At 35.0% G+C, this 14,702-nt stretch overlaps 1 protein-coding gene across 1 annotated transcript in view; it reads right to left on the bottom strand.

Annotated features, from left to right (window-relative positions):
* LOC145672936 (very long chain fatty acid elongase 7-like) overlaps positions 1 to 14,702 on the bottom strand; it is a 198,979-nt gene that overhangs the window by 16,761 nt on the left and 167,516 nt on the right. Inside the window, exons 5-7 of the mRNA XM_081742163.1 lie at positions 9,689 to 9,745; positions 8,230 to 8,335; positions 332 to 468 (exon numbers count right to left, since the gene is read on the bottom strand). Coding sequence (XP_081598289.1) covers positions 332 to 468; positions 8,230 to 8,335; positions 9,689 to 9,745 — 300 coding nt within the window. The remainder of the gene's footprint in view (positions 1 to 331; positions 469 to 8,229; positions 8,336 to 9,688; positions 9,746 to 14,702) is intronic.

A 14,702-nucleotide genomic window follows, 5' to 3' on the forward strand; every position in this document is an offset into this window, starting at 1 on the left:
CTGCATGGGGACACTTATTAACGAAAAGTCAGTTTATTATTAAGTGTATAATTGATGTTTGCAATGATTACAATCAAGGCTTTGACAACTAAATACTGACAATGTGCGCCTAGAAAACGAAATACTGACAATGTGCGCCTAGAAAACGAAATACTCAAATCAAGGCATAGGAAACTAAATACTGACAATCAAGGCATAGGAAACTAAATACTGACAATCAAGGCATAGGAAACTAAATACTGACAATCAAGGCATAGGAAACTAAATAGTGACAATCAAGGCATAGGAAACTAAATAGTGACAAACAAGGCTTAGGTAACCAAATACTTACAATCTGAAGAGTGGTGAGGTACTTCTTCCACCAGATATACTTCTGATACTGTGGGCCCATTGCTGCTACCATGTAGTAGAAATACATGATAATGTGAACAAAGGTATTGAGCAAAGAGAAGAATGTGCTATGGCCACCTGAAAGAAAAACAACAAATCAATATACTTTTCCATTGTAAATGAAACATCCATTATAAAACTTAAATGCTTTTGTGCATCATTTGGCTCTATACTATAGGAAGTTTGTTATCTTACCGGGAACATATTTACAGACATGTGCAATTGATTACTTGTATAAAATGAGATTCATAATTACACAGTTTTTGTATTTGTGGTATCCCTAATTCTAATACTCAATTTGTCCCTCGATTCAAGTTCTTAATTTCCAGTTTCTGGACAAGGGTTGGCTGCCACTCCCTACATAAGCTTGCTGTACAGTTTGATTTATGTTTGCAGTTAACGTTGTGTGTTATCTTGATGCAACTATTCTTTGCAAGCGCATCTAGTCCCACATTTTTGAAGCTTGTCATGATGCAAATAACGAGGGTATTTGTGTTTAAAATTCTGAGAACGAAGAAAGACCAATGGTAGATATTTGGTGCATACAGCAAAAAGTATGTAGTTTTACGGAGATATGATTAAAATGAATTAATCTGAATTTAATTTGGTAAATAAAGTTGCACGAATTTCTTATGTACTTTTGCTTAAATTTTAAAATTCTTTGTAGCGTTCTATTTTAGAGAGGGCGGAAAATAATATTTGGATGCACACTGCCACCTCTAGCCCCTCACTCGCAAGTGGTCTGTTTATAATTATACGAGGGTATTCTGAAAAGTTTTTGGCCTTACACTGGAAAATCGCGCTACTGGTAATACGTGGTTCTTGGTATATAATGCCATCTGTGGAAGAAATGATGCATCAGTTTCAACCGTCTAGCTGTTCACACGACGGCTGTTACCAAAGCTGCAGTGAACGACTGTGGATTCGATGAGATTCAATTCATACGCTTCAGTCCAGATTTAGCCCTGTAGCGTTGGCAACAAGGGCTGTGTGGACTGGAGCATTGTCTTGTCAGGCAGTATTCAAACTCAGCGCATAGCGAGATTCAAATAACTGCCTCCAACAAACTGACGCAGTCAGACAGTTGAAACTAATACATTATTTGTTCCATAGATGGCACTATATGCCATGAACGGCTTATTATCAGTACCGCGATTTTTCAATGTCACGCTGGAAATATTTTGGAACTACCCTCGTATATATCCCTAAACTAAACTATTTGTCTTCGCTTTCCCTGAATTTCGTTGACAATCAAGCAAATGCAAGTGTGCTAATCATTCGACTATTTCTTTCTTTTCATTTTTTTTAAAAGGCAATAACCAAATTCTGTCTTTTTTTGACGACTGTATATTAATATGCCCAAATTAGGCAAAATGTCACTTTTAATATCCGTTAGGGAATACACAGACACATTTGTGAAGGAAATGGCTGATTACCATTTGAAGGTTTTGACCTTGTCCTATAAGAATGGCTGCTAAATAAAAACAGCCAATTGAAAGTATATATATTGTTTATATGCCCTAGTAGCACATTAAACTAGATTACACAATTTTCACAATTTCCTGCCAACATGAAGAACGGTTGACTTAAACCATTAAAAACTTGTTTTTAGCAAAAGCTTCCACTTTTCCAGTTTTTTCTTTCCTTTTTTCCCCAGAAACTAGTAGAAACAACTAAAAAAGTAGATTCAGAGAGAACTTTTACAGTGGTTGTTTTTAATTTCTCAATAGAGTATAAAACCAGGCACAAAAATCAGCAATTTCTCCAATCTTTACTTTAACAACAAAAGTGAGTGATTGGCTTATTCTGGGAGGTGAAGTGTGTGAGGTGTAGGGAGCAGAAGCAAGCACTATTACATGAATTTACGAAGTAAGTAGGCTAGAGGTTCGAGTTCTTCCTGCGGAGGATCTGAATCCTATGCCAACCATCTTCACAGGTCTTTCCATTGTTTTTCACCAGATAAATCCCAAGAAGGTACTTCAACTATATGTCCCGGAGACTTTCTTCCACTTCTTTTCCAAATTATTGTTTCGTTGGAATGTACTTAATTATTCCAGTGTACAAAGTCTGTCTAAAATAATATTTATTTATTTATTTATTTATTTACTTATTTACTTATTTAGACAACCTACACAGCCACAATTGCGACTGGGGGCAGGTACACAACGCATGCAACCAAACCCATACAACAATGCTACAGAATATATATATCTGACAACAAGCAAATTACACGCTGCATATGCAGTCAAAATCATAGAAATCTGCATTCTGGGTTAAAATATGACACATAAATAAACTCATACTAACAAAGATAAAATGACATGCAGTATTTGGTCATGCAACAAAAAACTTAAACCTAGAAGGAAAGGAAAAAATAAAGGGAAATGGTTACAATTCAAAACTAACAACCCTTACTCTTCGATATGTAACTCCACAATTTCTCAGGACATTTTGCAATAATGCTGTACAACAGATACGATTTCAATTACTTTCGAGTATGTACAGGTTTGAGAACAGAGACCCAGGTCTGGGTGACCAATAGAAAACTGATTTAAGTAATCCATCGCTTCTCAGTTAACCTTTTAGTTTTGAAGCAATTATCAGTTTTAATACTGTTCATTTACAGTAGACTATTTTGCCTAGTTCCAAAAAAAAAAAAAACTCCGGATTTTTTTTGAAACTATTTACTCGACTTGTAACGTGTTCACAAAATCTCGACTTTGCCAAGGAAAAGTCATTTAGTAAGGACTTTCTTTTTGCCTCTTTTAGGCTTATCTTCGCACATGTGTATAATGATTAATCAATGATCACTGAAAATAAGTTTCAATTATTTTTTATTTAAGAATTAGCCTATATTTTACGTTAAATGTTTTGTTCGTCTTAAAATTATATGTATGTGTACCGTGTAGGCCTATATCATTTTATATTTCCTTCAGTTACGTTACACATGATGGACCTTATGCAGAGTAGTTTCTAGCGTTACATTAAAGCTTAACTCGTGATGCTAACTTCCGTATTTAGTAACACGTAAGTGAAGTTAACAACTATCTATATATTAAAATGCTAGGTTTATATATTTATGGTCAAGAAAAGTTATATGTTTGTGAACGTTTATATATTTGTGGTCAATTCTTTTGAAAATGATATCTCGGAAACTACAAGCTCTAGAAAGATGCCATTTTCACTGATCGACTGCAAATTTTGTGAAGATTGTTCACTTGTAATTGAATACGGTATTTAAAAAGAGTGGTAGTTATTTCTTTATTACATTTTTTAGGGGTACACTGGAAGTATTGAAATTTTAAAAATTAGAGCTTCATATTCTACGAGTTATACATTCCAATACAACACATTTGTATACAGGGTTAGTATATCTTTCCGGCGTTTATTTCATGGCCAAATGATAATGAAAAACGAAGGATAACCATTTCTTCAGTCTAGGATGAAACTTTATTGTTTGAAGTGTTTTGCCCAATGAACACCATACATCACTGACATTATAATTAATTGTGTGTGTAATGTATTCGCTTATTACATACTGCATGCAAGAAGGAAACACTGATCATACGTGAATTAGAAACTAACCGGAAGTAGGCTCAAAGCTTGCAAGAGGTGAAAGATATTGAAAAAATAATGGAAATCTTCCCTTTATGAGTTTTGATGTGTGTATAGCGTATGTGTGTATATATAGCGTTTTTTTTTTTTTTTTTTATGGTATGGGTGGGGCAGGAAGCGAGAATTATAGAACTCTGCCTGCCCTTCCACCACCAGATAGTCGAGGTGCTACTGTTATTTATTTATTTATTTATTTATTTATTTATTTATTTATTTAGAGTAACATTTCACAAATACATTCCGAGGCTAAGCAAGACTGTGATTATGATAATGAAAAAAATGGTGGAATGAAGAAAGTGGGAGGAAATACAGGAATTTTGAGAAAACTGGTGTTTGAGCATATATGGTATTTGTGCAACAAAGCTAATTCTGTGAAAGTTGGGATTGAACCACGGACTCCCTGTGCCAATGGTAAGCACTTTTATCGATGAATCACCACTATCCCCGTACATTTATTACCACCCTTTCTCTCTATTCTCCGTGGGAGCATGGTGGCTCAGTGGTCGAGTGCTTATCTCTGGTGCGTGGGATCTCTGGTTCGATCCCCGGAAGATTTCTCCATTCACCACAATCTCTATCACGTCCCTTAGGATACAGTTCCTTTCCAGCCAATGTCTCAAGTTTCTCTTCCTTATTTTTTTTTTTTAATTTACATCCAGTGTTGTTCTTTCCTCCTCTACTATTCCCAGCAATTTCTCATTGGTTTTCTGCTCGTTAATTTTCTCTTTTCTTCTCCACATCCACATTTTGAAAGTTGTTGTCAGGGCTCTTCCGTAATAATGAATTCATTAAAAGGTCCACAATACTCTTTATATGAGCCTATGGTCGCCTACAGGGTGGGACAAGGGGAACTTGCCTACCCTTGGATTATCGAGATCGTTAAGCTTTATTTCCCTTCGAAATCGACACTTTGGTATTATATATGTGTATGTATTGAATGCGCTTGTATGTCTGTCTTTGCTTCCACCCCCATCCTAGAAAAAAATCTGACGCCGTCCCTTCATGAGCCAATAAAATAGGAGCAAAAAATTAGAAATAGCTAATAGACAAAGCTAATTTTTAAGGCAATACAAGATCATTTGTATAAAAGATATAATAAAATAAATGTGTACTCTTTATGTAGTCATCTCCGGATTGTTCAATTGCATGGATATTATCTAATAAAATTACTTACAAACATGAAAATGAAATGAAATCTTTGAGTTTTACGTCCCACGGATATGCCGGTTAGGCTAAAGGAGACGGTGATAAGTAATGAATGAAATGGTAGAACGAAGAAAGTGGGAGGAAACGGGAGAACCCCGAGAAAACCCACGCACACGGTGTTTGTCCATCGAACCCGGGACCCCAAGCACCAGAGGTGAACGCTATACCACTGAGCCACCGTGGCCCCCTACTTACAAACATATTTGAAACTACATATCGAGGTGGTGAGCGCAGGTGCTCCCACCCTCTCCATACCGCTCTGTTTCTCCGATCGTCGCCAATGATAGCGTGAGAAATAAGGTAATAGATATTCCTGATGCAAACAAAAGTATAAAAACTTAACTTTTCCGTCCTTTTCGTGTTAATATTTTTCTCTCATTTATTATTGAACAGACGAAAAGGAAAAAGAAAAAAGAAAGTCGTACAAAATTCACGGCCAGAACTTTTTCCCTACAACACTGGCGAGACTTTTCCGAAAACTGTTATATAGTTTCTCACATTATTCCCCCATTCAAAAGGTTTTCCGAGATATCACCCCCTTCTATTGTGTATTATTATCGATTTAGTACAGAGCACAGCACGCAATGCGAAGTTTTGTCTGTTTGGCGTCTGTGCCACGTGTGTACACAGTCGCTCGATCAGCACAAAACGCTTCGTTTATAAGAAAAAAAAAGGGGGGAGTAAATAAGAGTTTTATTCCATATTGCACAATTTCTAAGCAACAACATTGACTGCATTAACAATTTAGAAAATAAAAAGTCATGCGGGTGCGTGAAAAATCAATAAAAAACACATATGCAAAGGCTTGTTTAGATGTCTCGACCCACTATTACACAATCGACGGTTAACCCTCGCACTACCAACGGGGAGATACTTTGTGTCCACCAGTTTTTTTCTTTGTAATTACTCGAATAAATTTCTATAAAATAAAAAAAAAGTTATTGCTCAACATGTTTAGCTAAAGCGTATACCCTACAGTGATGCAAACTGAACGTTAGTGTCTCAATTTGCTATTTTAAGTTGGTAAGCTCAAAGTACAACCCCCCCCCCCGTGCGCCCCGTTGGTAGATGTGACTGACATTTAGAAGCGTCATTCCTAGATGACAGTATAATAAATAGTTAAAGCTTGCCTCTTTTCAATTTGGAGGTTAGTTTTATCCCGCGTACTGCTCATTTTGAGACTTCCACGATAGTGTGTCTCAGAAATTTGCTATTTTAATTTGGTGGGCACAGTGGCGTAAGTAAAGGCTTGGGGGCCACCCCGCAGACAGCGTGGAATGGGGCCCTTCTCTACGTCCTATTTCACGATTTGGGGGCCCCCATGATGGCTTGCCTCCCCCGCAATGCGGGGTCTGCGGGGCCCTTATTTACGCCACTGGGTGGGCACAAAGTACCCTCCCCCTGTTTGGTAGGAAATGTGACTGACTTTAGAAGTGTCACTCCTAGATGGCAGTACAATAAACAACTGTTAGTTTTGTCTCGTGTACTGTTCAGTCACTTGGGAGATTATGTTTAATCTTAACAAATGGGTACAAAATTACTCCCCCCCCCCCTTAATAGTCCGCGTTACAAAAATTACCTAGGTAGTGCGAGGGTTAAGGAAATAGGCTTATCATTCGGGAAAATTAATCTCATTTCACGCTGCAAAACTACTGTACACTTTCCAACCATAAGGGCTTCAATATTAAATCCGAAAGACAGGCGTCCCAATCCCTGAAGGGCTTACCGTTCAGCAGTTTCACTGTACCCATTATTGATTTAAAAAATATATATATATATGAAATGAAATGAAATCTTTCAGCGATATGCCCTTCTAGACTAAAGGAGACGGGTGATTAAGGCAAGTGAATGATAATGGAAGAATTGGTGGAAATGAGAATGTGGGAGGAAACGGAGGTACCCAGGAAAATCCACGGACACAATGTTATCCACCACCACAACACCTAAAACTAAATAAATTAACATTATTATTTAGTTTTAATAACTGTATGTTAAAACTATTTTGTTTATTACAAACTAAATAAAACTATTATTTAAAAAGTAGTTCACAGGAAACAAAAAAAAAAAAAAAAAACATGATACGTAACCAAATGCACTTGAGTTTGTTCCTCTACTCGCTGCCTTAACTTAGATTTTAGGGAAATTGTTTTTCTGGCAACACTGAAATTTCTATGGATGGCAACACTGAACATTCTTCAGGTTCATATTTTCTGTTGTAGAATAGCATTATCTATGATTGTGGTAACTTGCATTTTATTATCTCCTTTCACTGATGAATAAACAAGCGAAAGAAAAATGTTAAATTTTCTATTATTTTTAGTAAGGCAGGCTCTTAAGGTGGAGGAGTCAAGTCATGTGTAATCAGTGGTGGCTCCTGAGAGAAGTTAGAATGGCAACATACTATCGTCACAAGCTAAAGAAGAAAACCACTCAGGGCGGTATTCAGAGAGAATTCGTTAATCGAATCTTAGTCACAGACTAGTTAGTAGGCATACTAACTCTTTACTAAGGAAGGTGCTCGTTATGGTATTCAGAGTCTACTTTGAGTACAACTAAAATGATGATTTGGGTATGATTAACTTATATAACCCTAATGCATCGGGTGAGAAAAATAAATGTGGCAACTACGGAAAAGTAGATCAGCGCATGCGTAGTCTGTAAAAATGAAAACATATGAAATACGAAATGTAGTGTCGCAAGCTAAACCGTGGGTAAAAGATTACCTTCTGCTCTAGATTAATTAGTCACATGTGATTAACTTCGACAAATACTACGTCCTAATCAGAGACTCTGAATACAATTTTGATAACCATCCGTTAGTCAACCTCGTAGTATGACTTTAATCAGACTTCAAAACGACTCTGCATAAAGCCCTCAGTGTCTAAATTCTTGTGTACGGAAGTTTATACACTGACTAGGAAAGTAGTCCTCCCTCAGCATGCAGCAACAAAATTCTGCCGATGTGATTTCCTCTCAAAAATCGCCACTGTGTTTAGTAAAGATATTAACACTTCTTACCTGCTGCGAATTTCATTCCAATCCATACACTCATGGGCATACAACCGTGATGGATGACGTGAAGCGTTGAGACATGATTATTCTTCTTCCGCAAAATAAAGAATAACTGAAAAAACAGAAGAAAAAACACAATTAGACGTATTATTGCACAATTATGGGATGTAGCTCAAACATTAGGAGTGACACGTAAGCATTTAATCACGATTCACTAAGGCAGATGTGGAAAAAAAAAGTGACTGTATAGCAGTGGTATTCAACATTTAAAAATAAATTACTTACTAGCTGAAATATCAGTTTTTCGCACGGGGAGAACAGGTTTATGGACAGTGGCGAATCTAGCTTGGGGCCGGGGGCTAGTCTTCATTTTTTTTAGTAACAAAAATAATTTAACTTATTATTTATACATTTTTGAAAGTTTATTATAAACTCACGATATACCTATCATAGTCTGGGTTCTGGCTGGTCTCTCAGTTTTGAGCTTCTAGATCCGCCACTGTTTATGGGAAGTATTCGAACTCTATTCTTCCTCTGGATATCATTTCAATGAAATTGTATTGATAAAAACTCATAAGCTACTCTATTTCTAGAATAAAATTTGTACCCCTTGTATTATAATGTGCCATTTTACAGAAGTAAAATCATAAAACAGCTTCAGGTAGGTACTAGAGTATGTTTCACAATTTCAAACGGTACAGCCATTTTTATGTGATAAGATCACAAAGAACAGACACACGTGTCCGCTTATCGTTCTATTCGACTCAACTTGAGCTTAAATGTCGTTGGAACCGTAATAAGTCAGCTTAGTTACCCCGAAAACTATGAATTCGACGTCATTTTGGACTTCTATTTTTCACCCCTCTTCACTCCTCATATTGCCTGGAGTGCCGAATTTAAACAACATCAGGAATCTCACTATTCATCTCGGAAACCGTGAAAAACATTAGTCGGTTTGGTTACTTTAGAGTCTTCCCTTCCCACCCCTTCTCAGAATGTTTCTACATACAGGTTGACATTGAAAAAAAAAATCATCTTCCGCAGGTATGCTGAATATATTTAACAAAATAATGATTTCTGTAATCCTTAAAAGAAGAAAATTAAACATTAAATGAAAAGCAAATGAAACTTTAATGTTCACCAACAAAATGAAACAAAACCACAGAATTTTAGTTCAACTAAAGGGTTCAGACAGTAGCACAAGTATAAATGGTAAGATAAGAAGGAATGCCCGTTAGCAGGTGCAAGCAAGATCCAACAATTGATTACATTAGACTACAACGCCATCAAAACATAAACGACGCCTCCAGAAAATAGTGGTGACTCGAAGTGGTAAGTTTGAAAACGCACCTCGAAATTCATGCCAGAAATAGGAAGGAATCGGATTATCAATAGCTGGATTTTCGTATGTAAACCTATATTTCAAATTTTTAGTTAATTATTACGGTTAAAATATTCAACTTACCGTATCCAGAAATTCTGTGAATTTGGAGAAATAATACCACCAGCATGTTCGCGCCATCTGAAAAGAACAAAACATTTTATTATTAATTATATATTCTTATGAGAAAATACATATAACTGAAAATACTATTAACTGAAAGATTTTAAGAAGATAGTTTTAGATTAGTCATTAATTATAATGTATAATGTAGCAAGAGTTATAATGAAAGATTTGGTGCAGTGTATCGCGGTTTCACTTCAATTTTCTAACATTAGTTTTTGTTAACTTCCTAGTAAATTACGAACAAGAATTTACCCTCACATGTAGTTTTGTACAACTCAATGAGGACTATAGATGGATTTCTCTCATCTTTGGACGATGTCTTCCATTACACAATAACTATTGTAGAATTCAGGGAAGTTCATTCCCCCTCCCTTTAGGGGTTAGGTCCAATCCTCCCATCTTACCATTCGGTCTCTCCGAAAGAAAAAAAAAAAGAATTACCATTCGGTCTCTCCGAAAGAAAAAAAAAAGAATTACCATTCGGTCTCTCCGAAAGAAAAAAAAAAGAATTACCATTCGGTCTCTCCGAAAGAAAAAAAAGAATTACCATTCGGTCTCTCCGAAAGAAAAAAAAAGAATTACCATTCGGTCTCTCCGAAAGAAAAAAAAAGAATTACCATTCGGTCTCTCCGAAAGAAAAAAAAGAATTACCATTCGGTCTCTCCGAAAGAAAAACAAAGAATTACCATTCGGTCTCTCCGAAAGAAAAAAAAAGAATTACCATTCGGTCTCTCCGAAAGAAAAAAAAATTACCATTCGGTCTCTGCGAAAGAAAAAAAAATTACCATTCGGTCTCTCCGAAAGAAAAAAAAAAGAATTACCATTCGGTCTCTCCGAAAGAAAAAAAAAGAATTACCATTCGGTCTCTCCGAAAGAAAAAAAGAATTACCATTCGGTCTCTCCGAAAGAAAAAAAAAGAATTACCATTCGGTCTTTCCGAAAGAAAAAAAGAATTACCATTCGGTCTCTCCGAAAAAAAATTACCATTCTGTTCCAAATTAACTATTCTGACCCTTCAAATATACCATTCAGCCCTTTAAATGTAACCTTCTCCAGCTTAATTGTACAATTTTCAATGATTATTATGTCCTCACTCCTAAATAACCTTATGGTTGCAACCGGTGCCTTAAAACCTGCTTGAGGATATCCCTGATAGACCTACTAGTATAGGTGGTAAACCAGGTATATACTACTTCCTATTTTACATTTAGGTTTCTACATAATGTTGCCACGAGACTACATATGAAGTTGTCTTATCTCGAAAAGATGCCGAGAAAGGGTTGTCTCATATCACAAAATAGGCTACACATTTTTCTACGAAAATATCTCTGTCTTGATTCGTACCTCGATAGGAAGATTCTGTTTCGTATCCTAGGCAATATTACTTAAACCATTGGTTTCCAAGCGTTGTGGCTAGTGGTGCCCTTAGTATGACAGCATTTTCCCGCAATGTCCGGTAACAAATATTTTATTGCAAGTCTAATTATTATTATTATATTATTAATATTAATAATAATATTAATAATAATAATAATAATAATAATAATAATAATAATAATAATAATAATAATAATAATAATAATAATAATAATAATAATAATAATAATGTCACTTTGCGTCAAGCCCATACGTCGGCTATGGCGTCCCAAGGTGCCGAGATGTACAATTTCAGAAACACTATATAAAAATGAAATGAAATCTCTCAGTTTAACGTCCCACGAATACGCCCTTTACGCTAAGGGAAACTGATGACTAAGGCAAGAGAATAATGGAAGAATTGGTGGAGTAAGAAATGTGGGAGAAAGCACACGGTTACGTTGTACACAACAAAGTTAATTGGCGGGGGATCGAACTAGTTCCCCACGCCACAGTGTCCGTATCCACCACTATATAAGTTGATGAGTATATACCAAAAGCAGGAAGCAAAAGAAATTGCTCAATACGATTACACAAGCTTTATGTGCCAGTCTATTGTGTAATTCTCTTGCAATATTTCAAAGAAACATCTGAATATTTAATTACTATATATTTCATACGTGCAACGACAGAAATATCAATAACCTACTTTACAGCATTCTTATTGTGAAAATAAATAAATAAATAAATAAAAATATCACTATAATGATTCAAAAGTCGCCATATGTAAGGATTCAAAAGTTAAAAATGTGCCGCTGGTTTAATAACTAGTGTGCACTTTTGGTTCACGAAGTCCCAGGTTCAATTTCGGTTGGAAAGCATCGATCCCATTCAAAGAAATTTATCTATATATTGAAATAAAATTGTATAGTAATTGGTAGGGTTGTCAACCGTCCGGTATTTTACCGCAGAGTTCGGTTTTGACCTTGTCCGGTACAGCCTCAAAACCAAACGTTAAATGTCCGGTAATTTTTCCTCTTACTATTTCTATCTTCTGTTCTATTCATATTATTTTGGAGTGACGAAAGGAATCGTTTGTCAATGAATATGGTTAAAACAGAGCTTATAATTCGTTTTGATATCGACTTGTCGTGCGCGGAATTTGCTGAAGAGTTGAAGGCAGGAAATTTTACTGAACTTATCAAACCTGCTAAAGGTCAACAAAAGTACATTTTCAAGAGCGCAGCTAACACTGCTTCATCCTCAGCTACATCTTCCAATTAAATAATGCATCCAGATTCAATAGGCATTATGAAACATTACCAGAGCCAGCGAAGCTGATAAGACTTACTTCTCAAGTATCTTTTTTGTGCATGCCACAATTATATTGCAAATTATATTTGCTTTTCTGTTTTAAACACGATGTATTATTGATTGTAGACTACAAAAATTACATGCGCTCACTCAGCCAAAACTAGAATAAGTAAGTTTAGAAATGCTAATGCTTCAAAAATAACTAGTTATTAAATTCAAATTCATGTTGTTTAAATTTTTGAGAAACGATAGTCACAATCTTAAGAGTATACGTAATAGAGCAAGGTGTCCAGTATTTCCATTTTGAAAAGTTGGCTACCCTAATAATTACGTTAATCTTTATTTGTAGCAAATTTTATACGAGTGTTTCAAAAGAAAAAAAAAAGTTTGCAATGAACTTCAGGTAATAACTGATCTGAACTATTCTACTTCCAGACTTTTGTAATTCCTGAATTTTTTAACTTTCAAGCTTTCCACGCTCCCCTGGAGTCTTGGTCACGGATTGTGTTAATTGAGTTCACATTAACCTCATCTGGAGATCTCTGACGCACTTGACAACGGTTTATTTATTATTATTATTATTATTATTATTATTATTATTATTATTATTATTATTATTATTATTATTATTACAATACAGCTCTTCCCTTGGTAAGTCCATTCTTTTTTTTATGTTTATATTATTTTTCTTCCGTTTTTAACCTCCGTGACCAAGACTCCAGGGGAGAGTCGATAGCTCGAGACTAAAAATTCCAACTAGAATCATGGTTACAATTTCTGAACGTGGTTTTGCAATGATTTGCATTAATTTAAAATTATGTTAATAGATTACGCTATAATCGATTTTCAATAGTTATATAATTATCAACTTCTAAATAAAATAAATTTCACATTTTTCATACAAAGTTTTGCTCGCTTAGATGTTAACACGTATAGTTGATGAAATATTAAATTTATATTTTCTGTACATGTAATGTTAACATACATATCAAATCAAAAATACGGTAATAGCTTTGCCTGTTTTCTACATATATTACAACATACATCACTACTTTAACATTGGCCCATATATAAACAGAAATCTCGTGCATTATTCATGTTCTAAAATTCACATTTCACTACTTATAATTAAATATTGATATTATATCACATCACAACTTAACCATTTTTTTCAGGGCCACTAAAAGCATGCATCTGTAGCAAAAATCAAAATAGAGAAGTAAATCAACTCGAAATATAATAAAAGAATCCCATTAAACTGTACTTGCTCCATTGATATTTATATGCTCTGAATATGTATATGTGCAATAAGTATTATTACAGAACAAAACTGGTTCGATGAATTTTTGTCATTACTATAAAAATTTGAGGTCACTGAATTAAAGAACACAAAATTACATTTTTTATTCACCACGACACTTTTATTCTTGTCAATATATTAATAATTTAGATATGTAGTAAAATACTGTAACAATGCTCGGAAATACAGCAATTTCACTCAGTAGGTGACACGAAAATAAAACCAGTTAAGAATGCTCCAAGAGCATTGCCAAAACGAACTTTAAAAAAAAATCTTAATTTCTACAGGCTTTATACAGAAAATGAAAAGAAATCTTTAAAATTAACGTCCCACGAATATGCCGGTTAGGTTAAAGGAGACGGTGATAATGAGAAATGAGTGAAATGGTGGAATGAAGAAAGTGGGAGGAAACGGGAGAACCCCGAGAAAACCCACGCACACGGTGTTTGTCCACCACAAAGTTCACTTGGCGGGGGCTGAGAGAGAGAGAGAGAGAGAGAGAGAGAAAACTAGTAACGAAGTTTTTAAGTTCGTTACAAAAACAGCTAAAATTGCTGTATCCAGGAAAATGGCACTGTGTTCAAAGTATGTTGTATATTTCAACAAATTAGTATGCTTCTTCCGGTATAGATATCTCTAATTTACTATTTACAAAGACAAGGTCGTTCAGAAATCACCTATCAGTTCAGGAGATAAAATATAACTATAATGGTATTTAAATATGTCGACCTTGTTTTAACATTCAGAATTCAACGAAAGTAGTATGAACATGTAATACAGTTTCTTTTCAAAATAACTAAATATTTAAAGTTTTTCAGCTCGATTATACAATTCATTGCAAGTTAACAGGAAAAAGCGAAATTACGCTTAAAAACAAACTCTACATACTACCTAGGGTAATGGCAGTCTATTTTTATTCATAAATTGAAAGTAATTTATCAAACCATTTTCGAAGCATGTGTAACTTTTCAAAATATGTTTTTATCTTACTGTATTTCAAGG

This window comes from Thermobia domestica, chromosome 16, assembly GCF_964235325.1.
Source record: "Thermobia domestica chromosome 16, izTheDome1.hap1.1, whole genome shotgun sequence".
Lineage (NCBI taxonomy): Eukaryota > Metazoa > Arthropoda > Insecta > Zygentoma > Lepismatidae > Thermobia > Thermobia domestica.